The following is a 27,051-nucleotide window of genomic DNA, read 5'->3' as shown; positions in this document are numbered from 1 at the left end:
CACACACACACACACACACCCCTTGTATTAAACTCTTAACATTATGACATTTTGTAGTATTATATTTCTTTCTAATCCCCCTCCTGCAATATCGTAACGTCTGCATAAATAATTTTACATAATTAATTATGTAATAATTCATCTAACTCACACCCGGCAAAATAAATACATTAACCAAATCCGACACCTTGCATTAAACTATAAAATTATGACCAACAATTTGTGAAAAAAGTTTCCGAAGAACAAACCAATAATTGCACTTTCATATAATAATAATAATAATAATAATAATAATAATAATAAGTTTTAACCCCCAACCTGAACTAACTAACAAACACAAACAAGTCAAAAGAAGTTCAATTACTTAGAACAAACTGCAGATCTGGCAACCTTGCCTGTAGAAACCTAGGACAAACCCGAAGAGCCATTTCTCAGCCTGTTAATAGTGAAATAATGCAGTTAAAAATCATCATCAGCTACGACCCAAGTTCAACATTTTAATTTGATTTTATCTTTCAGCATGAAACTGGAGGTGAGGGAGAAAGAAGAAAAAAACAAAACAAAACAAAAAAAACAACAGAACAGAAAAAAAAGCAAATCCACCCATGATCATAGAGGAGAATAAAAGACAGAGTAAGCGACAGACATCATGGATAGTTAGAATACGTTTAATAAAAATAATTAAACCTCAATTTTTTCTCTATAGAGACTTCATAGAAAGTAATTCAATAAATTAGAAATCACTTCTTAAGACATGTAATCTCCACTACATGAAGTGTTTTTGCGTCTAACACGAGAGCACAACTTTTGCAAATATTGCAACCGTCCAAAGAACAAAAAAAAAAAAAAAATCCAACAAAACAAGAATGATCTGTAGTATCGCGTATCAAGAGCATCAAACAACTACCAAATAAAAACACAGAAAGGCCATTTTCTATTCGTCATAGCAACATCTATTTCTCATTGTTGAAGAAAAAAAATATAATAAAAATAAAACGGCTTTACAGTAGTGTATATGCTTTTTATTCTGCTTGCATGTTGCGAATGAAGGAAGGAAGGAAGTGATCCAGTGAGGGTCAGTGGTGCAGGATTGGATATGTAAATCAACACCATACACATTAAACTGTAATATCTGATGGTTCGACAAGAGTTGTGAAGAAAAAAAAAAAAAAAAAAAATTCAAATAAACTTTAAAAACACAAAAATAAAGTTTGTCCAGCTCTTGGTTGGATTATATTCACAACTTTAATTTTTTTTTTTTTTTTTAAGTGGGATTTATTTATTATTATTTTTTAATAGGACGATGGACACAGCTCAGCACAGAGGAGAAATAAAGGAAAGCATTGAAATTATTATTATTATCATTATTATTATTATTATTATTACTACTACTTGACATGACCAGAGATGGATGAATATGTAAAAGTTGCGATACACAAGATGTGCTCAAGAACAAATAATTTAAAGATTCGGTACAGCTAAAATGAAAAAAAAAAAATTCAGGATGTCAAGAATTTTTTTTTTTTTTTTTAAAAACAAAACAAACAAACAAAAAAAAAAACCTGAAATTGCTATTTTAAGAAGTAGTAGTAGTATGGTAACGCGGATGCTTTTCTGCCCTCGTGTCTGAGGGGCAGATTCAGAGGTACGGTGTAAGAGCACTTCTAAAAAAGGGCAGTTAAAAAGTCAGTCAGCACTTGCGGATACACTGATGAGACTGAATAAAAACAGTGATGCCTTGGGTTTATTATTAAACCGTTCAGTCCAAACGTCGTAGCTTAAAAGCTGAGGTTTCTTCAGGAGTCGAGTGAAAATGTACAACCCTCGAGTTTACCGTACTGCTTGCTCATTCATATATATATATATATATATATATATATCATCGTACGCATCATTATTAGCAATGTATAAAACTGGCACTGGCGACTCCTTCCGGGAGTTTGATGCTACGGACTTTATGTGACGACCTGAAGCAGTTTCCTCACTCGGTCCTGGGGTTAATTCATTTTAAACAGCGCACGAGTTGTTAATTAATGAGACAAATCAAACATTCACGAATGTAAATCGTGTCTCGGATGATCCTTTTATACACACACACACACACACACACACACGCACAACAACCACCAAATGCCACACATTTCTGCCCTGATTCTCAACCTCAGGACACGAGGAACTGCGCTTCAGCATATTAACACCACCTTTTATTAAATTTCTCAAAAGAACGCGACTCTAGACGAAGAGTTTTCCATGAAAACGTCCCATGCACTGACGACGAGATGTTTATACACACCAACAACGGGATTAATTAGCTTTAAAAGACTGCTTTAAATACCTTAACTTGCTGCTTTTTTTTATTTATTTATTTATTTTTTTAATACCTACAGACAATATACCAACACTTGAACAGCTCTGGAAATTAGGACTGAAGGACGATAATGGAGCTTTACTGTTATGAATGACAACATGCAAGCAGAACATGCCACAATTACCAAGAGGATTAATGGACGCACACGCATACACACACACACACACACACCACACAAAGAGGAAGCAGGCAGATTTGAAGGCGAAAGACGGGGCCTATTTGTTGCTCCAACACACACACACTCGAGGCATTGTAGGTACGAGCCCAGAAGCACTACATGAGACAGCCCATACTCGTATGTTTGTTTTTCCATTTTCCCCATCCCCTATCCAGAAACACTTGATTTCACCAGCGTTATTCCAGTTTATTACGGAATGACATTTGGTACGAGAACACACACATGGCTAGACTTCATTTTCCTCAGGAACGCAGCCTCAGACAATCCCCGACACGGCATCTACACCGGTCATGTCATTAGCATTACACCTATACTGATAATATCACGTGGTCCATTTCATACTCAACTTGCAAAAAAATAACATTAAATAAAAATTAAAAATGTATCTGGATGTATTTTATGGAAAGCATGTTGAGTTACCAAGAAGAAAAAAAAAAAAAAAAAAAAAGAAGAAAGGATTTGCAGTAAGTACTGGGATACATAGAGAATAATAAAGAATATTTATAATATGTTACAAGACAGAAAATCTACTGGTGAAAGGTTGAAACATTTTTTTAAAAAAAAAAGAAAAAAAAAGGATAAGAATGTAGAAAGCAGCAGGAAGAATGGAGGAAGAATGGAGAGTGAAGCACGGTGACGGCGGTATCTACAGCTTCAGTGACATTCGTTAGCTGCCTGTGTTATTGCTGAAGTTATAAGTACTAGACTGTCTGAAATTCAGATGTCGTATGATCCTGCAAAATTATTTACCAAAGAAAACCAAAATAGTCAAGTTCTGTTTCTTCCACACAAAATATATTAATTATACAGCTCGGCATGAGCAATAACGTCCTCGTTTTCTTTTCTTTTTAATAAAATTAAATCCCAATATAATTAATACAGTAATGCCAATTATTTTCTTGTTGATTTCTTGTCTTCTGCAATTGTACATCACTGTGCAATACACAAGAAAAGTTCACAAAAAAAAAAATCTACTAAAGTTCCTGGACATGCAAAATGTTTTTTTTTTTTTTTTCTTTTTCCTTTTCTTCCAAAAAAACAACGCTGTACCTAGACAAACACTGAAATCTCGTTTCAGCATCCGTGGAGTCTCGTCGTTTTTTTTCCTTTTTCTTTTCTTCCTCATTTTGTCCCCCCGATCTTTATTACACAACACTTTCGTTCTCATATTTACACGGGAAAAAAAAACAACAACAAAAAAAAAAACAACCTTAAATCATTATGTAAGTGCTCTTATATACGTGTTTGCATGTGTACATTTCTAAGAGATGTAATATAAATATATATGTATTTATATTTATTTATATAATATATATAAAGGCTCAGTCTTCGTCGCTGGAATCAGAGTCATCTGACGAAGATGATGAGGAGCTGTCTGCGTCTGAGGAAGATGACTCCGCCTTCCCCGAGCCCTCGGGACCACTGATGTCCTTCTGTTCGTCAGGCTCCTCGCCGTCGTCCTCCGCGTCCTTCTCGGATTGGCCTGAGCTTTGCTGTGCGGCGTCAGAGGGGGCGGGCTGAGCTGGAGGGGCGAGCTGAGGACTGGTAGCTTGTGGCTGATTGGCCACAGGTAAATTAAGGCCTGGGTTGAGAAGCATCCCTGGGTAAAGCATGCTGGAGAGCAGTAAGGGGTTGAGGGCTAACGCTTGGCCTGAGGCTGAAGCACTTGTTGAGCTTGGACTTTCTGTCCTCTCCGACTGGATCTCTGACGTCTGTGCCGTCGTTTCCCCGCCACTTTTCTTCCCTGAATCCTCGACAGAGGCGGCTTCCTGTTTTCCCAGCAGGCCGCTCATTCCGAGTAGGTTGGGCAGGCCGGCCATGCCGGAGAGCATCATGGGAAGCATGGCGGCCATGTTGGCAGGGTCAGTCTGGAGGCCCATGAGACCTGCGGTGAGCTGGAAGTTCTGAAGGCTCTGCAGGGCCTGCAGGCTGTTCAGGTCCAGACCGGAGACCAGCCCATTGCTCAGGAGAGGGTTGACGCCCAGAGCCGCGCTGGCGTTAGCGTTAGCCACATTAGCCGCTTTGGCCAGAGCATTTTTGGGCCGACGCCCTCGTCTGCTCACCTCCTCCGGTACGATAGGACCTGTGAGGATGCGGTCAAACATGCTCTCCGGGAGATAGCCCTGGGAATAAAGAACACGCACAGATTCTTCTATAAAAATTCAGAAAAGGGAAGAAAAAAAAAAAAAAAAAAAAACCTAACAAAAAACAACCCCCCCAAAATACAAGTCATGGTGACCCAGCTTATGTTGATTTAACGGAATTAGGCAGACTATAACAACAAATCAAGTCAAGGATGAAGGGAGGTGGGGGTGTTCTATTAAGTTCTAACGCTCTCACCGACTGTTTGACGACGTCTGCCCACTCTGGAGGAATTCCATACTCTGGATTCTCCTGGAGGAACCGGCACAAATCCTTCAGAGGAGGAGCAAACGCACCGCCGATCTGTACACAAAGAGAACACGTACGCATAAACAGACACGGGCGAGAGGACAGAGGAACTCACACGACAGTACAGCCGAAAGAGTTACAGAAACACCGCGTCTGACCTTGCGAGCGTTTCTCCTGTTGATGATTTGGACTCGTTCCTCTCCCGTCAGGCTGTTGACGTCAATCTTGTTGGGATTTCTACAGCGATGTCTCTTCTGCTTCGGCCGTCCGTCCTGAAACTGTATCTTATTCACCCCCTGCACAGGCAAAACAGCCATTTCGTTTATAATTTAATGTTCTTCCTAAATCCATTATTATCCATTATTATATCCCACCGCTTTTTTTTTTTTGCGTGACCTGAGAACTTTTAAAACAACAACAAAACAAACAGGGACTGCTGCTGTTTTTCGAGTAAAGCAGCATGCTAATTACGCGATATAGCTAACGCTAAGGCATTCGCTAATAATAAAGGTCAATTCGCTACATAAAGCATCAAGCAGTTGGCAGAAACTTCTCATTTCTCCTGACAGACCACTACACGAACCAAACGATTTTGAAAACCTTAACTATTAATCTCTGTAGCTGAAATCTTCTCATTTGAACCACCATGAAAACGACAGTTTTGTCGATGGATATATCCAAGTAAGCGCATTCTGTTCTTTACCGGGATGAAGGCTCCGACGTCTGCTACGAAGCCCGGGTGCTCCTTCAGCCACTGATCTAGATCCTTCCGTCTAGGAGCGTCATCCCCGGCGAGCCGTGTCCCGTCTTTGAGGTTTATCACGGGGACTCTGCTCTCGGTGTCCACGGGCCCGGCAACGACCTGTGAGGCGCCAGGGGTCGAGGCTGGGGTCGTGACCCCGCTCCAACCTGGAGGAACCTGTAAAATGGAAGACGCATATATGAGCATCCACATCTGGACCCAATTATCTCGACCGATCGCTTTTTAGAAGGTAAAAATGATTTGACGTGATCCCAGAGATACAATTATGGTTAATTATATGATCATGTAGTACAATCAGAGGTACATTTATCGTATCGTATCCACCTCCTGCATACGCTGTGCTGTGTTGTAATACTGCTGGTGCTCATACCTGATCAGGCAACGCAGTAGGTCTGTTCTTGTTCAGAAAGAGATGATCCATCCCTTCTACATTCTTCCTTCTTCCTCTCCTCTTCTTCATCACCGGCTGACCATCGACCAGTCCGTTCAGTCGCATCTGTCCACTCAGGCCTGCACAGTAAGCATGATTTAATGACTTGTGGACCGTCATAATAATAAGAGTGTGTGTGTGTGTGTGTGTGTTGTAGAGCTGGGTTACCGGGTGGATAGCTGTTCTGTGTTTTGGTATAGTCAGTCAGGCTGCTATCAGAGGCACTCTGCAGTTCCTGTAGTCTAGCCAGGTACTGCTGCTGGGCCAGAGGTCCCTCCTCGCCGTCTAGAGGGCGCTTTAATGGCAAACCCTGCTTCTGGAAGGTCAGTTTCAGACTGCCTTCCTGCTAAAGGTCAAGAGGTGTCAGAGGTCAGTTTGAACGTATGAAAAAAAAAATGCAAATAAATCATGTTCTTTTTCATTAGCAGCAGGCCAAGCTCAAACTGCAATTAGAAAATTTGGGAGGGGGGGAATTGTTATTCTGAAAATCAGATACAGGGTGAAATCAGACGGTGCAGGTTAAACCCATTTTGCAATAGGCGCAAAAAGGGGGTAAAATAAAGCAGTTTAAATAAACAAAAACAAAAAGTAGAAGCATGCCTAGCGCTGCAACAGCCACTGCGGCTTGGCATTTAAATGATTATTTTTGCGGGGGATGGGAGAACTTAAAAGAACATACGTCATTTATTTTGACTGAGAACTCCTTTTCTCTGTCTGCATCATGCTTCTTCACCTTTGAACCCTGAGGAGAGGCTGCGGGGTCGTCTGCCAAGCTGGCGGCGTTGTCCATGAGCTTAGTGGTGTAAAACGAGGACACCGTAGCACTTCCCTCGTACGATCGCCGAGACCCGGGCCACTTACCCTTCAACACCGCCTGACAAATACTGTCCAGTCGGTTTATCATAACACGGTCCTGTACGACACATGAAATAAAAGCGTGACTGACGCGACTGAAGATAATCCTTATAGCGCTGTACTTTAGCCCGTAAACGTATAGAAAGACGGCTCTTTGCCGCATGTGTTTACCTTCGGCCAATAGGAAGCAGCGAGCATGTAGCCTCCGCCGTGAAAAGGGTGGGAGAGGTTAGTGGTGCCGTTGGTCACGTGACTGTCCTGCGTGTCGTCGTGAGTAGTGCTATGAGATGCTATGCTGTCCTCGTCAAAGCCTTTAACGCCAGGCACCACTGCAGCTACACACACACACACACCATATTATAAATATGCTATAAAGTGGTGAAAGAAAATAACAAAATAAGAAGTTAAAAGCAGTAACAACTTGTATTCCATAAAATACACTTGTGCGACTTGTATTCCATAAAATAACACCTGACGTCCTAGCAAAACATCTGGATATGTTCCAGAAACTCGACTCATTCATTCATCAGTTATTGGATGAAATCGCTACAACCGCACATGGTGTGAGCCACTCACTGTTCTTTGGAACCTCTTCGCCATCGCTCTCTTCAGAAGACGAGGACGATGACGACGAAGACGACGAGCCGGAAGAGCAGGAAGACGACGAGGACGAGGAACTGGACCCTGACCGCGAAGAAGACGACGACGAAGACGAGGATCTCGATGAAGAGCTGGACGAGGAGCTCGAGGAAGATGCATCTGAATCCGTGTCGGACCCGGACCTCCTCCTGGCCTCCTTGCGACTTCTCTTGCTCAGTTTTTTCTGCTTTCGGCTCTCGGGGTTGGGTGCGAGCGGCTTGGTTCGTGCGGCCTCCATCCGTCTCTCATTTTCTCCTTCTTTCTCTTCTTTCAACCCCACTCCTGTAGGCGTGGGAGGCCTGAGGGAAGGCCAGGTCTGTGTCCCCGCCTCCTCCTCTCCCGCTAAAAGCAGCTCCTCCTTGGGTGTAACCTCCCTAGGGATGGAGTTAGTTAGTGGTGAAGGCGGAGCTCCAGGATTCTGGCTCTGTGCTAAAGGGGTCGGGGTGCGCGTCTGTCCAAGCAGCAGTGCCTGATTTTGGGCTTGGCTTTGTGCCGCTGCGCCCTTGTTTTGGCTGTAGTTCCTCTGGGCTGTCATGAAACTCAGCTCAGGGTCTCGGAGGATGTGGTAGTCTGTCCGGCTCACTCCGTGCTTAGCTGCACCGATTAGCAAGTCGCGGTCATGAGCGCCCGGCTCCCACCACACGGGCAGATCTGAGCCAGGTTGGCATAGCGCCAAGCGCTCAAAGAGCTGAGGGTGGCGCAGGACCTGTTCCCGAATCTGCCGGAGCAGCTCCACGCGGTACAGCGTACGTGAGGCACGCTCTTCTGTGATCGGCTGGATGGACAGAGACGGATCCACGACGTCTGAAAGGACAGAAAAAGACAGAAATGGTACATGGATTATATAGCTTATTAAAAATATTTTGTAGTCGGCTCCTCTTTATGATGTATTCCTACTTTAGTTAGACTTTCACTGGCCAGTTTATTAGAAATACATGCGCACTTTCAAAGGGTATTATTAACAACTGTCGCATTAGACAATTTCCTAGTCCTCCTCTACTAGATGAGTATGCGAGATCCCACTCCGTCCTGCTCCCCAAAGGAATTCAGACCAATCTTGAACAATGAAACCCAAATACTTTCCAGTCGGTTTATCATAACACGGCCCTGTAACATGAAATAAAAGCGTGACTGGCAACGATTCTTGTAGTGATGTTCTTTAACCCGTAAACGTCTAGAAAAACAACGGCTCTTTGTAGTGTGTGACTCTTGACCAATCCCGCCCACTCTCAGACGCTCTTTACCAATCCCGCCCACTCTCAGACGCTCTTGACCAATCCCGCCCACTCCCACAGACACTCTTGACCAATCCCACCCACTCCAGGGGGTGGAGATGTATATTATATTTTCGAATGATTTTTGTTGATTCCATTTCCTTAAATTACAAACAAATCACCCTGACCATAACCAGGATAAAACAGTTTTGAAGATGAATGACTGAACGCAGTGAATCCCAGTCTCAACCCTCGATCACATCACATCCACTTCTGTCGGGAGATAATTGCATACACATGGGTACATGTACCTGATAAATTGGAAACTGTGTGTATGCATGCAGATGAGACACGTGAGAGTGTGTGTGTGTGTGTGTGTGTGTGTGTGTGTGTGTGTGTGTGCGTGTGTCAGACTCACCTCCCTCCCTCGGTGGTAGGCGGCAGACCCGCCTGCACATGGCAGTGAAAGCACAGAGGTATTTGTGGAGACTCTCGTCGGTCTTCTTGTGCAGCCGAGCCATGGCTCTGAATTTGGTCCAGTCGAAGCGGCCCAGTTCCGGATCAAACACCACGCCGAACGTAGACACCACGCGGTAGAAATCTGCCTCCTCTCTCCGGGTCCACCTGTGCAGAAGAAAGAAACAAGGTGCATCGGCAGAATTTGAGTATATCGAGCTACTATACACTCATCAAACAATTAAGCTTTTTAAATAGGTTTTTAAACTTGTGTTTAGAAGGACGTGGCATCTCACCTTTGTTGCCGTTCGATCTTGGCAGCCATTTTGGGGTTGATCGCATCCGTAAGCATGGGAGGCAGAGGGCAAAGGTCAGGGGTAGAAGTCTGCTGTGTCTGGTGGATCTGCAGGATCTGCCTGCTCTTGGTGAAGCGCTGGGATGCGGTGATCAGGCGCCTCAGCCGAGCCGTTAAGGCGGATGAAGATGGCCAGTATGCTTCCGTGACAGCTCCCAGAGAACTGCCTCCCACGTCTAGCATGCCTTCTACACACACACACACACACACAATTAAAAGTCATGAACTGCGAAAAAGCTCTTGTGATAGTGTTTTCAATGTACAAAGCACTAAACCCCCTTTAATTCTGGTGGTTTTGGAGTCATGTGTATATTCCGAACTACAATTATTAGTCTCCAAAAATAAAACGACAGGAAAATCTGACCAGCGTTAGACTTCCATTGCTCATTCAAAACTATTCTAGAACCTTCTACAAAGTTTTCCAGGATACATGGAAACCCTGGCGGTGTGTTAAAATGCATTTCTGCACTAGTGACACATTTGTGACATCCGGGAGACCAGAAACAGGTACAAATGAAGGCCTCCCCCCCTCCCCCATAGCACAAACTTTCACATACCTCCTCCTGTATCCGTTATGACCAGATCACCAGGAGAGGACGCATCATCCTACAGGAGATATGTATTTTTAATATGATCAGATCTTCAGATCTTTGGATTACTAGATGTGCGTGTTTTCTGCAACTGCCTTACCTCCATATCATCTTTAAGCAAAGTGGGTGCAGGCTTGTACTCCGGATCGTCACCATCCCTGCAGGGGCACAAAGTTAAACAGTAACAAAAAGAGCCTTTTCAATTATTTCGACCTGAATGGTCTGGTATTGTGTGTGTGCGCATCTATATATTAAATGTGTGTGGGTGTGTGTCTTACCCATCCATAAAGTCATTTGCTCTCTGTTCAGCAGCGATGGCCTTGTCGTCCGGTCGGCCGACCCGCTCTAGGAAGCACAGAGCAGGATCTGCACGAATAGTGTTATACTTCTCATAACCTGCAAAACACACACATGCACATGTCAATTAATCAGGTTTAACCGCTCTTCTAACTAATCAGGAACATTCTGAAAATCACTAAAACACACCGCTCTCATGGATTTCAAACAATTGCAAACAAAACAGGTTTGTTATATATATATATATATATATATATATATATATATATATATATATATATATATATATATGCCAATTGTTAAATAGAGATGTGCAACAATTATTGACATCCCTATGAATTCACATGAGAAAAATATCTTTCAAGTATAGGCCAATTGATGTTTAAAAATGTTTTAGTACTCTAGGATGACCAGGAACAGGAAATTGTTTGACCACGACTTCCTGTTTCACAAGGGTATAAATATGAGAGAACACATAGGCCAAATTCCCTTAGTCATTCATAACAATGGGTAAGACCAAGGAATAAAGCTGTGATGTGCGGCAAAAGGTTGTTGAGCTTCACAATATGAGAAGTGGCTATAAAGAAATAGCACAAGCACTGAAAATACCCATTTCCACCATCAGGGTGATAATTAAGAAAGTTCCAGTCAACTGGAAATGTTATGAATCAACCCGGAATTGGACGTGTGTCTATATCGTCTCTACGCACTGTGAGGAGGACGGTTCGAGTGGCCAAAAAGTCTCCAAGGATCACAGCTGGAGAATCGCAGAAGTTAGTTGGGGTCAGAAAGTCTCCAAAACTACAATCCAAAGTCACCTACATCACCACAAGTTGTTTGGAAGGGTTTGAAGAGAAAAGCTTCTACTCTCATCCAAAAACAAACTCGAGCGTCTTCAGTTTGCCAGACACTACTGGAACTTCAAATGGGATCGGGTTCTACGGTCAGATGAAACCAAATTAGAGCTTTTTGGCAAACACTAGTAGCCATATGGAAAAGTACCTCATGGCCACGGTTAAATATGGTGGTGGCTCTTTAATGTTTTTTCATCCAGACGACCTGGACATTTTGCTGGGATACATGGCATCATGGACTATCAAATATCAACAGATATTAAATGAAAACCTGACTGCCTCTGCCAGAAAGCTTCAAATGGGCCGTGGTTGGATCTTCCAGCAGGACAATGATCCAAAACATACATCAAAATCAAAACAAAAACGGTTTACTGACCACAAAATCAAGATCCTGCCATGGTCATCCCAGTCCCCTGACTCGAAACCCATAGAAAACCTGTAGGGTGAACTGAAGAGGAGAGTCCACCAGCGTGGACCTCGAAATATGAAGGATCTGGAGAGATTCTGTATGTAGTAATGGTCTCAGATCCCTCGCCACGTATTCTCCGACCTCATCATGCATTATAGGAGAAGACTCCGAGCTGTTATCTTCGCAAAGGGAGGTAGCACAAAGTATTGACTAAAAGTATTGACTAATAATTGTTGCACACCTATATGTGCTTGTTTTTTTTTGATAAACCTGTGTTGTGTTTGCAAGTGTTCACAACCTTCTTTGCTCATATTTACCAAGGGTGCAAATATTAATGAGGGCACTGTTATATATATGCACCCAGTAATAACAAAACAATAATAATTATCATGGCAAAAAACCTGTGCGTCTGCAACTTTGTGTGTATGTGTGTGTACACCCTCACCATGCTTGTAGACTCCTAACAGCAGACACTTGTCTGCTAGCATGTCCCACCACATAACAGGCAGCTCCGAATGATCCGGCTCAGGAACCCAGATCTCGATCTCACTAAAAGAGCAAAGCGAACAGATGGTTAGGAGCTAAACTTTACGTGTTATTATTCGAGAAGAGGCTTAAGCTAATCTGACATTCGATAGTAGCTCAGACACGTTGGATGTTGTTACAGCTGCGTTATAAAACCCTGCTGCAGAATGGAGTGGGCTAACTACAGCATACAAACTTTCTAAGCCATAGTAAATAATACAATACAAAGACATGGACGTTTTTTCAGTCCACAACTGGACTACACAACTTTTACTCACTGTAGTTTTTCCTACACATACAGACAATTAAATGCAAGAGAAGCAGGTTAGAACATCATTTTGGTCTACATTATTCTGGTTCATTGGCCAAAACGAATCCGTGCGTGGTACTGAGGTTTATGAGCTGTAGTTTTGTTTACGAGCAGCAGATGGCGTAAACTCTGACCTCTTAATACCTAACACCACCAGCAGAATAAACTGAATAAATCCATGTGTATGTGTTTAGCATTAGACGAGGTGTGTTTAGCATTAGACGAGGTGAAAGGTCAAGACTCACCTTGCTTCAACTCCATCCAGCACTTTCTGACACTGAGAACCAATGAGCTCCTGTTTCAGGTAGTACAGCATTCTCACCCTCAATAATACCCTACACACACACACACACACACACACACACACACACACACACACACACACACACAATGAGTAACAACGAGATATGGAGAGAGAGAGAGAGAGAGCGCGAGAGACAGGGGTAAAAATGAGAACAATGTCTTGCCCTTTATTTGTTTTTACTTACATTTTGTTTACATTGAATGTTTTATACATGGTGTAAAAACCGCCGACACTGGAGTCTCCTTCCAAAAATACCAAACAGACGTCTCCTAACAGTCAAGCAACCACCGTACAAGTCCCTGTGTACGTCGTGTACGTTATAAACATGTTAATATGTTATTGTGAACCTCTAATTTACTAAAACTACTTTCAGAGCTGCTGGTTTAGAAAATTAATCAACGCTGTCTGACCAATCAGAATCAGTATTTTAGTGTAATGACTATGAAGCCTTGACCCGCCTGAATATCAGCCAATTTCAAACAAACACCTATACACAAGCACTGACAAGCGTGCGCACACACAAAACAGCAGAGTTTGACATTAGTGGCATTCCAGCCCTGAGGGAAAACACAGACGTAAGCAAAGCTAATGTGCGTGTCTCGGAAACAAACAATAGAGAACTTTCTAGCAATTAATGCCCCACAGCCAATGGGAAAATAAATAAATAAATATGTCCGTCTCCCTGACGCACTCAAAGCCAGACGGCTTCAGAAACGAAATCAAAAGTATTTTTAATTACTATTGTGTTAAATGGAGCTATTAAAGAGCGAGATACCAAGATCATTTAAGCGGACATGTTTGGAAAACTACATTTAAAAAGGTACTTGTGTGAAATAAAATGAATTTAAGAGGTCGGGGTGTACGGCACACTCAGTGATGTTTGCAAACAATGTTTTTTTTTTTTACAAACATGCTCATGATATGGAAAGTTTCTTAACAAGACCTGTCCGAATCGGTTTATTATACATAGCGCCGGTCTTGCCATCATGATGCCCGCCATGTTTAGATCATTTAGTCCAACAGCAGCCTTTCTGGACTTCCATATTAGAGCGATATAGAGAGTGATGCTATAGATGCTTCAGCCACTAGGTGGCAGTGCAACCAGAACACATTTCAACTCTCACAAACAAAAAAACAAAACAAATTGCTGAACAGGTCTGTAATAATCAGGTAATTCCACACTCGCGTGTTAAAGCGCAATGTTCCGGCACATACGTGAAAGTGCATGCTTTTTATGTTAAATAAAATACCGTGGAACCAATCGGACCGTCTAACCCGGTAGTAATTATACAAGGTTGTTAAAACTAAAAAAAAACAACACACACATACTTGTTACAGTGATGCTTTAGATGCTTCTTGTATCCGTCATCAGACAGCATGTGCTCCGGGTTGTGCTTCCTGATCCACTCAGCTTTCTGAATGTCAAACCCGCTGGACTGAGTCTTCATCTTCTTCCCTTTCCTGCCCCGAGGAACCGGCGTGGAGAGTCCTGAAGCGGAAAATAACAATGGTTACTTGACCGCCCGGTCCAGCAGCGGTGCTGAGATTCCAGCGTGTGAAGAGCTTCGGTACCCAAGTGGTTCTGGAGTTCTTTGGTCCTGCCGTCCTCGGTCGGAGCGATCAGGTCCCACATGAAGCTCTTGATCTTGTCGTCTCCTCTGTAGTGCACTAGGCAGTAAGCGAGCAGCGCTCTGCAGATCCACTCCACGTCTCTCTCGCTCAGCTGCTTCTTAAAGCGGCCGTGCTGCAGGATGTCTCTCCAGCGGCCCCACCTGAACATGTAGCGACGCCGTTACCGCTTTAGGAAAGTTTCACGCTTGACCTTACTACCTAATAGACATTCACTGCAATTCATTATGCGCCAGGTCTTCTAATACCGGGTTTTATTCGTACCACTTTAACGTCCCGCCTACCTTGCTTTATTTATTTTAACTTCCTGATAAAGATACGATTAACGATACCCACCCGTACACCAAGAGGTTCTTCTCCACCCTGAAGCACTCTGTGCGGCCGTAGCTGTTGAGGCGGTCGTGCAGCCGCCGCAGTTTGGGCTTGTCGTCTCCGCTGCTCTCACCCTCCGACAGTTCAGCCAGTTCGTCTTTAGTGGCACTGAACGGCCGCGTCTGTTTCCTTACCCTCGGCGTGTCGATCACCAGGCTGTTCTGTTGGTCAGGGAGGAGAGATAGAAACAATGAAACGAGGTCAAACGTAGACCGTCGTGTCGTGTCGAGACGTTATTTATTCGTTCAGAAAAGCTGAACATCGTGCATTTCGCACAACGGAGACGTTTTAATCAGCACAGAAAAGGTAGAAAACCTGCTCATTTTCTATTCACTTCATTATATCATTACTTAATACATGAACTGTACATTTTAAAAGGACCAAAGTATCGATTTTAAATGCAGAAAAATATCTTCTATAGTCAAATTGACCTTTTTTAATAAAAAAAAAAAAAAAAAAATCAGATTATGATCCAACAGATTGTGATTAGATCAAGCCCATCTATAGCATTTCATCCTCACTTAAAGTTACTGCCGAACATATACTCCCGAATGTCTGCCAAAGAGACAATTTCAAGCTTGAAATGAGGAAATATGTCTAGAAATAGGATTGCATAACAGGATTTTAAAAAAATAAGAAACTAAACCATAATCTTGTATGAAAAATGTAAGATAAAACGGACTTTTTATATTTATTTTTTTATTTTTTATATAAATATAAAGCAAGGCGTGCATTTCCCTCAGTTTCCACTCACTCTGCCGTTGACCGTGTCCAGATCGATCTCGGCCTTCTTCGCCCATTTATCCCAGAAGTTGGGATCGTCCAGAGAAATGTCCGTGCGATTTCCAGAGGCTACGAAACTGGCCTGGGGTTGGAGAGACACACGTTTTGACGTTAGGTTTGACAAATTAAAACAAAAACATTGTCTTTTAAAGAGGATTCTCAGCTACACTCTAGCATCATTATACACCAGACGTTACAGACGTGGGAAGTCCCTCAACGGATCATAAACGAGAGACAGTACGAGCACTTCCTCATACTCCTGCGTTCAGACATTTTCTTTGTGTGTGTGTGTGTGGGGTTAAATATCACCTGCGTGAACTCAAACCAAAGCAAAACTGAAAGCAAATCCCTTTAGAACCTCACCGTGCGTTTCCAATTCAAGGGCATTAACCTTTATCCATCTTCTCTCTGATCCCTCCTCCGGATTAAACAAGTGGCCCAGGTTTTATACGTGAACCGAATCGGACCGTTTCACGTTGATTTAAAAAGAAAAACCTATTTCGTTAGTGTTTAAAATGGCTTGGTTAGAAACTACCGTGTGGGCCGCGGTATACAAAGAAATAACTTCTGGAGTGCTCAGCTCAAACATCATATATAATTATCTTCCTTTCACGCTCGTGCCAGAACCATAAACACGGGCCACGTTACAAAAACCTAACAACACGGTCCACGTTTAAAATCAAAATCATACCGCTATCTTAATCCGTCATCAGATCATATCGATTTTATATACACACAAACACTACCGGTCAAAAGTTTGTGGACACTCGACTGACATGTTTCTCATGATCTTACTTAAAAACCTTTTGACCTGAAGGTGTGCGATTAAACGTGTGAAATCGGTGTCGTAGACAGAAATACAACTGTGCCGACGTATTCGTTTCTTTCATCACGAAACTAACATTTAATTTCCAAAAAAAAAAATTGTTTTAAACGGACGATTCGGAGCGGAATATTCTGAAAAGCAGCCGATAAGCGTCTGGCGTAGGTGGGGAACTCCTTTAATACTGTTTAAAAAGCATCTCGGGGAAATTCCTCAAGAAATCGGGTGAGACAAACGCCGAGAATACAAAAAGCGTGAAAAGCGTGTCTACTTTGAAAATGCAGAGTTTTGATGACTTTATTATTATTATTATTCTAAAACGTGGAAAACGATTAAATAAAATGACGAATGAGCGCGTATAAACTTTTGACCGGTAGTGTATATACAGTATGTTGCAACTGTCTAAACTGTAAAGTTGAATGTAAGATGAAACGGATAAAAGCGTAGACGGAATCAGAATGAGAGAGATAATATTCCCGTATAGAAGTAGGTGCTTCCTTCCTGTCCGTCTTATAATTAGGGTGAGAAACTCGCACCTGCCACCCACCAAGCATCTCACCATCAGCAGGTGGATTTAATGTACTGGCTCTGATTAACAGACTAATAACTTAAAATATATATAGCGTTTAAACTCGGGGAGGGGAAAAAAAAAAAATTATATATATATATATATATAATAAAATGCTAATCAGACAGTAGATTAAATTACAAAGACGGATCCTGGGCACGGACCAGCTACTCTGGCTCAAAACATAACTTTCCTGCTATGGCGACAGCTTTATTGTTTTATTAGGCCTACATGCTTTATTTGCAGCAGCTACCGTTCCTGGAATCCAAATATATCCAAGATAGCACATTAATAACACAAAATCGGATTCTTCAGAGTCTATATGCAAAGGTTAAGGCTGGAAAAATGAATGAAAAATAAGTACTTGTTAAAAAAAAAAAAAAAAACACACCTTGGCAAAAGTAGACCCCCGTCCCTCTGACTCGATGGTGATAGTTTTGGTTCTGCGTTGCAGGATCTGGTCGATATCTTCCTCACAGAACTTGGCACCCTCATCTTCCTCGTCCATGAGCGCGCCGTACGCGCCGCGCCTCAACAGGTCCTCGATCTCTTTCTTAGAGAGCTGCTGCTGCATCGTCTACAGGGAGGAAAGAAAGGACGGGTCGAATGAGTGGGTTTTAAAAAAACTACGTGCGTTCATAGTTATTTCCGGATACGATACGCTCGACGTGCCGTGGGATCTGATGCCTGAACGTGATAAAGAGAACTGACGTAGGACCGAAGAGGTCGATTCCTTACCCCTCCTCCTCCGAGACTGTTGTCCCGCCCACTCATACTCTGCAGCACAGCTTTGTCTAATCCAAGCTTCAGACTGGCCCGGTCAAACATCTCCCGCTCGTACGAGTTGCGTGTAATGAGCCGGTACACCTTCACCGCCTTGTTCTGCCCGATTCTGTGGCACCGAGCCTGGGCCTAAAATAAAAAGAGAGTACAACGAACGGCATGTAAGTGTAATAAAATAACGTGAATGGAATAAACGAACGATCGTGGAGGGACAGAAACACTTGTAGACATTAAGGAGCACAGATCCTCGTTTGGAAGGTCACTAGCCTGCTCCGGGTTTCAAATAAATTCTCTACACTTGTTTAAATGTTCATTTTCACTTTTCTCTGATGATAACTGTTAGCTTGTGGTTAACTAGCCGGCAGTACCGACTACCTTCATGCTACCGTAACTAAATGAACTCTTTTTGTCTGCCCGTGTGTGTGTGTGTGTGTGTGTGTACCTGCAGGTCATTCTGAGGGTTCCAGTCCGAGTCAAAGATGATGCAGGTATCGGCAGCAGTGAGGTTAATGCCCAGGCCTCCTGCTCTCGTGCACAACAGGAAGACGAAGCGGTCCGAGTCGGGCTTACTGAAACGGTCTATCGCAGCCTGGCGAAGGTTTCCGCGTACGCGCCCGTCGATCCGCTCGTAGAGGTATCTAAACGCACACAAGGACAGAAAACGAGGGGCTTTCTGATTTAAAAAGGATTGGAAAGGAGAATTTCTGTCCCAGCGATAACATGAAGAATAAATAGATTTATTTTAATATCTTAACGCCCCAAGGTCAAAAGTATGTGGACACCTGATCATCACACCCATCTATGAAGGTCTTCCCCAAACTCTATCCACAAAATTGGAAGTAAGAGGGGTTGGGACTAACAGAACGTGAGCTCTCACTTCGATCCTGCATGAATCTAAACCAAATATCCTCAGAGCAGCGTATATGTGAAAACAAAACTAAAAAACCCCAAGTGAATAAAAACAACAAAAAAACCCTCTATTCTCTTGCTCTGCCTTTTCAGTAACTCTGCCGTTTCGTTGCCCCCAGCTTTCTCTCTTCCTCCCTCTGACCTACTTCAGGCTGTTCAGTGCTCCAGGCATTTTCAGTGTCTGATGTGAGCTCTCCTGGGTGTCTATACCCTCCAACTGAACCACAGCTACACCTGCCAATCGACTCTCTAGACACACACACACACACACACACACACACACACACACACACACACACACCCCACCCACCTATCTATTCGACATTCCAAACAATTCTTCTCTGAAATCGCTCCGTATTACCAAGCAAATCCACCAGGAGGCGCTTTACACCCTTTTTCACCGGGACAAGGTCTGTAAATAAAAGATCTACGCACCGTCTCTGGATGAGGTAGTCTTCGAGGATGTCGAGGCAGCGCACCATCTGAGAGAAGATGAGCACTTTGTGGCCGCCGGCCTTCATTTTAGGAAGCAGCTTGTCGATGAGGACGAGTTTGCCGGCGGACTGCACCATGGCCTGCAGGTGAAAGTCCAGGGCCGAGGGGCTGCACACCTCGCGAAAGTCCTCCAGGATCTTCTCCTCCGCGCCTAACGGGGAAGACACACACACACTAAGTGTATCTAGGAGCTAATACCAAAACGGTCTTTCTATTATATTGCAATTATATGATTTTATATAATTACGTATTACATAAGGTTTTCCATCTGACCTAATCTAAGGAGAAAGAAAGAATGGAAAGCAAACAAGAAAGAAAGAAAGAAAGAAAGAAAGAAATTAAGAAAGGAAAGACATGAAAGCAAACAAGAAAGAAGAAAGCAAACAACAAAGAAAGGAAGAAAAAAGAAAGAAAAAAAAGTAAGAAAGAAATTAAGAAAGACATGAAAGCAAACAAGAAAAAAGAAAGATGAAAGCAAACAAGAAAGAAAGAAAGAAAAAATACATAAAGGAAAAAGAAAGAAATACACGAAAGAAAAGCAAGCATACAAGCAGGAAAGGCATTCATCATGAAAGAAAGAAAGCAGGCAAAAGAAGACCAAACCAGTAAAGAAAGCCACGAATACCACAGAAGCTGCATGCTAGCTAGCTAACCTCCGGAATGTTTACACTGAGGACATGGCGACGCAAATCGTGACTCAGATCCTGGAGCGCCAAAATCTCACACGGGGCAAAAGCGTGGGAGAGTTGGATCGTCTGTGTATCATGATTGGCAGTTCCTGGTATCTAACGGAACACTGGGTACATCACGGTGAATTACCTTTGATGAGGTAGGGGTGGTTGCAGCATTTCCTCAGCTCCATCATGGTGTTGACCAGATTGGGGACGTTGGCTTGGCCGGCTCCTTTGGCCAGGAAGGAGAAATTCTTCTCTAAAATGGCACGGTAGTATTTTTTCTGGATGTTGGTGAGCTCCACCTCGATAATGGTCTCCTCTTTTGGAGCCAGCTTCTTCTCGACGTCCTCCTTCAGGCGGCGAAGCATCATCGGCTTCAATATGCCCTGCAGCTTCTGGACCTACACACACACACACACACACACACACACACACACACAATGAGGACCTGTGGCACCTGACACTCAGACAACTGCACAATCAGTCTAACGCTTACCCACACACACACACACACACACACACACACACACACACACACACACACACACCTGTTCTTCAGTTTTGAGGTCTCCAAACTCCTGCATGAAGGTGCTTTCAGAGGGGAACCGTGAGGGCTCTAAGAAATGCAGCAGACTGAACAGCTCCTCTACGGTGTTCTGCAGCGGTGTGCCAGTCAACAACACTTTATGCTCCTAAAAAGGTCAAAACGCAGCACATCAGAGACAATAAAAAAAAAAAAAGCTCAAAAATGTCAAAACGGTGTGTGTTTTATTTCTGTACCAGACGCATGAGTTTGAAGCCCTCCAGCAACTTGCAGTTCTTGTTTTTCAGGCGATGAGCTTCGTCGATGATCACACAGCGCCAGTCGATAGCGTTGAGCTCCGGACAGCCTCCTAAAATCATCTCGAACGTGGTGATAACCGCCTGAAACCGGTACACGCCTCTCAGCACACGACCCTGAATGAGACAGACACACACACACACACACACACAGAGAGAGAGAGAGAGACAGACAATGAGAGAGACAAAATGACGAGACAGAGAAAGAGACACGCAGCGAGCGAGAGAGAACGAGAAAGATTTAGAGAAAGAGGCAGACAGACAAACAGAGGAGAGACAGACAGAATGAGAGAGACAGGATGCGAGGCTGAGAAAGCGAGAGAGGGGCAGAAAAATAGAGATAGAGGGAATGAGAGACAGAGAGAGAAATAGAAAAAAAAGAGTGAGAAAGAGAGAGAGAGAGAGAGAGAGAGAGAGAGAGAGAGACAGAGAGACTCCACAGGCATGTGAGATCAGGCAAACGACACGACTCTGGACTCTTTAAGGTGTCTATTTAGCTTCCGCTTGGCGAGGTGTGATTTTGCGTGTAACCTGAAGTTACTAGCTGATAAAACCGCTCAGTGCATCACAATCCTCTGTCAGTAACGCACACACACACACACACACACACACACTCAGAGAGGACGCATCAAACAGACGACACTCCTGAGCGTACAATCTTCTCGTCACTGGCGCTGCTTTATGACTCACATGTGAAACATCCCTACGCCGAGTTAAGCGCGTGTCTGCGTTTGCCAACCTGAGCGTCTCGGAAGTACATTTCGTATTGCTGCAGCATCTGGCGGCTGAGCGCGCTGCCGTGATAGACGATGACGTTCAGGTGAGTCCACGTGCGGAACTCGCGCTCCCAGTTAGCGATAGTGGAGAGCGGGGCGATGATCAGGAACGGCCCTTTGATCCCAGTGGAGAGGATCTCGTCCAGGAACGTGATCGACTGGATGGTTTTCCCCAAACCCATCTCATCAGCCAAGATACAGTTACGCCTGAGAGTGAGAGAGAGAGACGCACAGAGAGAGAGATAAACACAGAGAGAGAGAGAGAGAGAGAGAGAGAGAGAGACACAGAAAGAAAGATGGAGAGACACAGAGACAGACACAGAGAGAGAGAGAGAGAGAGAGAGAGAGAGAGAGAGAGGAAGGGAGAGAGGAAGGGAGAGAGACACAGACACGGGGAGAGAGACACAGAGAGAGAGAGAGAGAGAGAGAGAGAGAGAGAGACAGACACGGGGAGAGAGACACAGAGAGAGAGAGAGAGAGAGAGAGAGAGAGAGAGAGACAGACACGGGGAGAGAGACACAGAGAGAGAGAGAGAGAGAGAAAGAGAGGGGGGGACACAGACACGGGGAGAGAGACACAGAGAGAGAGAGACACACAGAGAGAGAGATAGAGAGAGAGACACACACACACAGAGAGAGAGAGAGACACACACACACACACACACACACACACACACACACACAGAGAGAGAGAGAGAGAGAGAGAGAGACACAGAGAGAGAGAGAGAGACACAGAGAGAGAGATAGAGAATATCATCACTTTCAAGCATAAATCATTTTAAAAACATATAGATTCTTTAGCAGTAGTAGATGTATTAAAAGTGCACGTCAGGTACACTTTTACTTTGTCCAAATACTTCTTTATGTTGAAAAGTAAACGGATTGTCCGTGTGCAGAAGAAAAACAAAATCAGTTCTAAAATATTCCAACTTGACCAGCAAAAGAAAAAGAAAAAAAAAAATCAACAAAATTGTGCAATATTCCTGACATACACTATTATTTTTTACAGAAAAGTCCCAAGTTAAATTAAAACCATTTTTAAAAAATCGTCTTTATATATCTATATTTATATATATTATAAAATATAAAGTATATATAAAGTCACAAATGTTCATTCGAGTCCGGAACAATTTTTTATTATTATTTCAATTAATTTCCATCCTATAATCAGCCTTTAAACTTCACCTTAAACTTCACCTTCCGTAAGCGTGAACGTTACTCGTGAGAAGAATAAATAAAGAATAAAAACATTCGAGGACGCTCAGTTAGAGGAAGATAATCACAGGCGAGGGATACGATGATGCAGACTCACAGTTACCACCCAGAAGTCCATCGTTATCCTATCACAGCATGTCCGTAAGCGTTTTATTTTATGTTTTATTATATAATGATTAGTGATAATGTTCTAGACAGCTCACAAAACAGTCCCCACTTACTATAACAGTTGTGAGGTCTCTCTCGCTCTCTCTCTCTCTATTGAAGTTCAGAAATGTTTTCGCGAAGGCCAGTAAGCTCTTTCACGGTAAGGTATTTATGTTCCTGCGCTGAATTCGGTTGGCGTTTTAGGAAAACAAACACCCTCGGCAGCTTTGCTAAAACGAACAACAGGTGTGAAATCGCATTGCGTTCGTGTCTCTGCTTCTCTGAGTATTTCTGTATGAAATAAGATGGGGTGTGTGGCATGTCTAAGTGGTTGTGTGTGTGTGTGTGTGTGTAGGCTGGCATGTGGGCTCAGACATGCCGTCAGCTGCATGCTCCACTGGATCTTCTTCCGCACTACTTAACAATCTGGCGCCCAGATCTATGTCTATCCCTCTGTCTGTGTATGTGTGAGAAAACCTCTGCCTGCCCTGACACACACACACACACACGCCATCTTGCTTCTGGATTGCAGAAAGTCTGCCGTGAAATGACGATACACAAAAACGTTCGTGCTTATGTTCATGATGAGAAATTGCACTACCTCTATACACTTCCCGGTTTCCTGCAGAGCTTCGGCTAATAAACAATAATTTTACAGCTTTGAATGGAAGCCAAGGAAAGAAAATATTCGGTATAATAGAAAACATTGTGTGTGTGTGTGTGTGTGTAGCAGAAACCTTTCCACTTGATCATAAGAGAAACGCACTACGAAAGCACACTTTTTTTAAATTTTTTTTTTTATACAAACCCAAATCCAAAAAAGTTGGACACTGTGTGAAATGTAAATAAAAACAGAACGCATTGATTTGCAGATCTCATAAACCCGTATGTTATTCGCACAGAACATGGAAAACGTATCGGATGTTTAATCTGACGAAACGTACCGTTTTAACGAACAAAACCAGGTCATTTTGAATTCCACGGCCACAAGACGTCTCAAAAAAGTTGGGACAGGGGCAAGAAAAGCCCAGAAAAGTAAGTGTTACTAAAAAGAAACGAAATGATTGTGTTACTAACTGATTGGGGTTGTGCGCTGATCCAGATTGAGAGATTAAAAGCCTCAGGAAAACTTTGCAGGTGTTTTTGAGTTAATTATCCGATCAGAGCTCTTCTCAGGTCGACGTTTCTATATTATGAAACTCTTTCTTTTAAGAGTTTGAAATACTGGATTTTTGATTTCCGTGAGCTGTAAGCATCGAGATTAAAACGAAACAAAAAAAAAGGCTTTAAATATTTATATTTCAACATTACATATCGGAAAAAAGGGATTTAAGACGTTTTAAGGATCCGCGGAAACCCTGGTCTGGTCACACCCTTTATTAGGAGACATCATCACTGACCTGTTGTACCAGTTGAAAAGCAGCCAGTTAACGCCCTCCAGCTGGTATTCCCTGAGACTGTTCCCGTTCCGGTACTCCCTCGACTGCTCCAGCTTCTTCCAGTGACTTGCTGGGGGGCGCTCCTTAAGACACAGGGGGGGGTTAACGGAGTGTTTTTACAGCTGCAGCAGCTCAGAGATATTTCACCTATTCACAAAGTCATGCTTTTTATACATTAGAACACTAAATAAAATAAAAAAAAAAAAACTGTGGGAGAAACAGGAAGTGTGACAAAGAGAAGATGGGGGGAACCGAGGAAGGAGAGAGGGCATGAGAGTGAGAGCGTGAGAGTGTGTGCACGATAGAGAGACAGAAAGCGCGATAGAGCGCGTGCGCATGAGAGAGAGAGCGAGCGCGAGTCAGAGAGCGAGCGCGCACGAGAGAGAGAGCGAGCGCGCACGAGAGAGAGCGAGCGCGCACGAGAGAGAGCGAGCGCGCACGAGAGAGAGCGAGCGAGCGCGCACGAGAGAGGGCGAGCGAGCGCGCACGAGAGAGGGCGAGCGCGCACGAGAGAGGGCGAGCGCGCACGAGAGAGGGCGAGCCCGCGCACGAGAGAGGGCGAGCCCGCGCACGAGAGAGGGCGAGCCCGCGCACGAGAGAGGGCGAGCCCGAGCACGAGAGAGAGAGAGCGAGCACGAGTCAGAGAGAGCGAGCGCGCACGAGAGAGAGAGCGAGCGCGCACGAGAGAGAGAGCGAGCGCGCACGAGAGAGAGAGCGAGCGCGCACGAGAGAGAGAGCGAGCGCGCACGAGAGAGAGAGCGAGCGCGCACGAGAGAGCGAGCGAGCGCGCACGAGAGAGAGAGCGAGCGCGCACGAGAGAGAGAGCGAGCGCGCACGAGAGAGAGAGCGAGCGCGCACGAGTCAGAGAGCGAGCGCGCACGAGTCAGAGAGAGAGAGAGAGCGCGCACGAGTCAGAGAGAGAGAGAGCGCGCACGAGTCAGAGAGAGAGAGAGCGCGCACGAGAGAGAGAGAAAGCGAGTCTCACCATTCTTCTGGAGTCTGGTCTCACTGCCTGCAGCTGCTCAAACTCCACGATCTTACTCTGATCCACATCTTCCTTTAGCTCCCACGTGCTGTCTTCGTACGGCAAAGAACACCACTTCACCAAGTAATACACCACAGGCTACGACACACACACACATTTATTATACAAGGACCAACACATCACCACCAGCAATTCAGAAATGCTCTTTACAGTCGAAGGCTAATAACACTGACGACGTTTGTGTGTTCACGAGAGCGTCCAGCAGAAACCAAGTGCCTTGCCTTCGCCGAACGTTCACGTGACGAAATAACATCGAAACTACGATTCTATACAAAACGATGCTGCTAGACGCTTTTCCGAGAAATCACGCGCATCCTGTCGTATCCTTTTAAAAATCCCCAATGCTTAAAAGCAGCTGATTTAATGTTAGACATTCATACTGATTCTTTAAGCTGTCCCGCCCCCCCTTTATATCATGAAGCGTTTTGTGAATCTGAGAAATTTCTCCAAGTAAATTTCAGGGTCACTAAAAACGATACCTCTCCAGTGTCCTTGTCCTCGCAGTACGAGACCTCAAGGACTCTGTCCACTTCTACATAATCAGGATTAAATGGATCCTCCTCCATCTAGAACACACACACACACACACACAGAATTATTACAGCATGCCTGGAACACTGTGACACAGTAGCGTGGAACAAAATGAGTCAAATTTAGTAGACTAGTACAATTTGATCATCACTCTGTTGTTGCATAAGCATTCACGTTAGCATTCTGTGCAATTTTACCCCATTTTCTCACAATTTGGCCATTTCCTAATTCTCACCCACTAGAGCACCACTCTCCCACTTAAGAGGAGAGCACCAAGTGCCTTCTAGAGCTCAGAGACACAGACGACTGGTTAGTGCCCCGAACGTCAGGATTCAAACTCGCGTCTCATATCTCTCTCGTGACTCTTGCTTTTTTTTTGTCGCACCATTCGGGAGCGTCCACACTATTATTTTTTTTATTTATTTTTTTTTCCCCACCCGAATCACACCTATGGAGAATAAAGTTAAGCGAGCCGACTATAAACCGAACCCGAGACGGAGAGCGGAGGGAGTTTGTACATTATCATGGTGCTTTGTTCAATCTAAAAAGAGTGCGCTGGATTTTCACCAACATGGCAGATCCTAGACAATACAAGGTGTCCCAAAAGTCTCCACAGATAAAGGAAATGAATGAATTTCAGCAACTTTATTTACAAAACATCCTCTACATGATCGCCATTTCTTGATAAACACCCGCACTCGGAGTCGTCTCTGACGATCCGGCTATGAGAACGATTTCAACACCACCTTTTGCCAGAAGGCGTTCTTCAGCCGTTCCAGGGTTTCGCGACTGGAGAAATGAACGCAAGAATCGAGAAAACTCGAAGGAGCTCACGATTGATCAAAATGACATCATCGCAACGCGCGTCCGGCCAAAGTCCTCTTCGACTCACGTGCGTCGAGCACGAGTACGGCGAAAACGTCTCGTTTACCAACAAACGTCACTACGAAAGATCGTTTCCTGCAACTGCAATTTCGCCAATTCGCGTAAACAAAAAAAAAAAAACAAAAAAAAAAAAAAAAAAAAAAAAAAAGGTCTCTAAATTTCTGTTGGTGATCAGACGAGAATAGAAACCGTGTTTAAAA

General features: G+C 43.8%; 1 protein-coding gene across 1 annotated transcript in view; it reads right to left on the bottom strand.

Annotated features, from left to right (window-relative positions):
- Nucleotides 1–652: 652 nt before the first annotated feature.
- chd9 (chromodomain helicase DNA binding protein 9) overlaps nt 653–27,051 on the bottom strand; it is a 49,426-nt gene continuing 23,027 nt past the window's right edge. Inside the window, exons 8-38 of the mRNA XM_053676778.1 lie at nt 25,915–26,001; nt 25,376–25,513; nt 24,352–24,473; nt 21,554–21,797; nt 20,755–20,931; nt 20,523–20,666; nt 20,120–20,375; nt 19,241–19,451; nt 18,339–18,534; nt 17,852–18,025; nt 17,505–17,690; nt 15,694–15,804; nt 14,904–15,100; nt 14,511–14,710; nt 14,268–14,427; nt 12,880–12,969; nt 12,245–12,348; nt 10,518–10,635; nt 10,340–10,397; nt 10,207–10,255; nt 9,591–9,837; nt 9,257–9,462; nt 7,562–8,428; nt 7,157–7,320; nt 6,810–7,043; nt 6,299–6,473; nt 6,071–6,210; nt 5,641–5,856; nt 5,096–5,233; nt 4,887–4,991; nt 653–4,669 (exon numbers count right to left, since the gene is read on the bottom strand). Of these exons, the coding sequence (XP_053532753.1) occupies nt 3,869–4,669; nt 4,887–4,991; nt 5,096–5,233; nt 5,641–5,856; nt 6,071–6,210; nt 6,299–6,473; nt 6,810–7,043; nt 7,157–7,320; nt 7,562–8,428; nt 9,257–9,462; nt 9,591–9,837; nt 10,207–10,255; nt 10,340–10,397; nt 10,518–10,635; nt 12,245–12,348; nt 12,880–12,969; nt 14,268–14,427; nt 14,511–14,710; nt 14,904–15,100; nt 15,694–15,804; nt 17,505–17,690; nt 17,852–18,025; nt 18,339–18,534; nt 19,241–19,451; nt 20,120–20,375; nt 20,523–20,666; nt 20,755–20,931; nt 21,554–21,797; nt 24,352–24,473; nt 25,376–25,513; nt 25,915–26,001 (6,315 nt within the window). The 3' untranslated portion in view covers nt 653–3,868. The remainder of the gene's footprint in view (nt 4,670–4,886; nt 4,992–5,095; nt 5,234–5,640; nt 5,857–6,070; nt 6,211–6,298; nt 6,474–6,809; nt 7,044–7,156; nt 7,321–7,561; nt 8,429–9,256; nt 9,463–9,590; nt 9,838–10,206; nt 10,256–10,339; nt 10,398–10,517; nt 10,636–12,244; nt 12,349–12,879; nt 12,970–14,267; nt 14,428–14,510; nt 14,711–14,903; nt 15,101–15,693; nt 15,805–17,504; nt 17,691–17,851; nt 18,026–18,338; nt 18,535–19,240; nt 19,452–20,119; nt 20,376–20,522; nt 20,667–20,754; nt 20,932–21,553; nt 21,798–24,351; nt 24,474–25,375; nt 25,514–25,914; nt 26,002–27,051) is intronic.

This window comes from Ictalurus punctatus, chromosome 27, assembly GCF_001660625.3.
Source record: "Ictalurus punctatus breed USDA103 chromosome 27, Coco_2.0, whole genome shotgun sequence".
NCBI classification, from domain to species: domain Eukaryota; kingdom Metazoa; phylum Chordata; class Actinopteri; order Siluriformes; family Ictaluridae; genus Ictalurus; species Ictalurus punctatus.
Note: the sequence above shows the minus strand (reverse complement) of the source record. Positions and strands in the feature narration are given on the sequence as shown.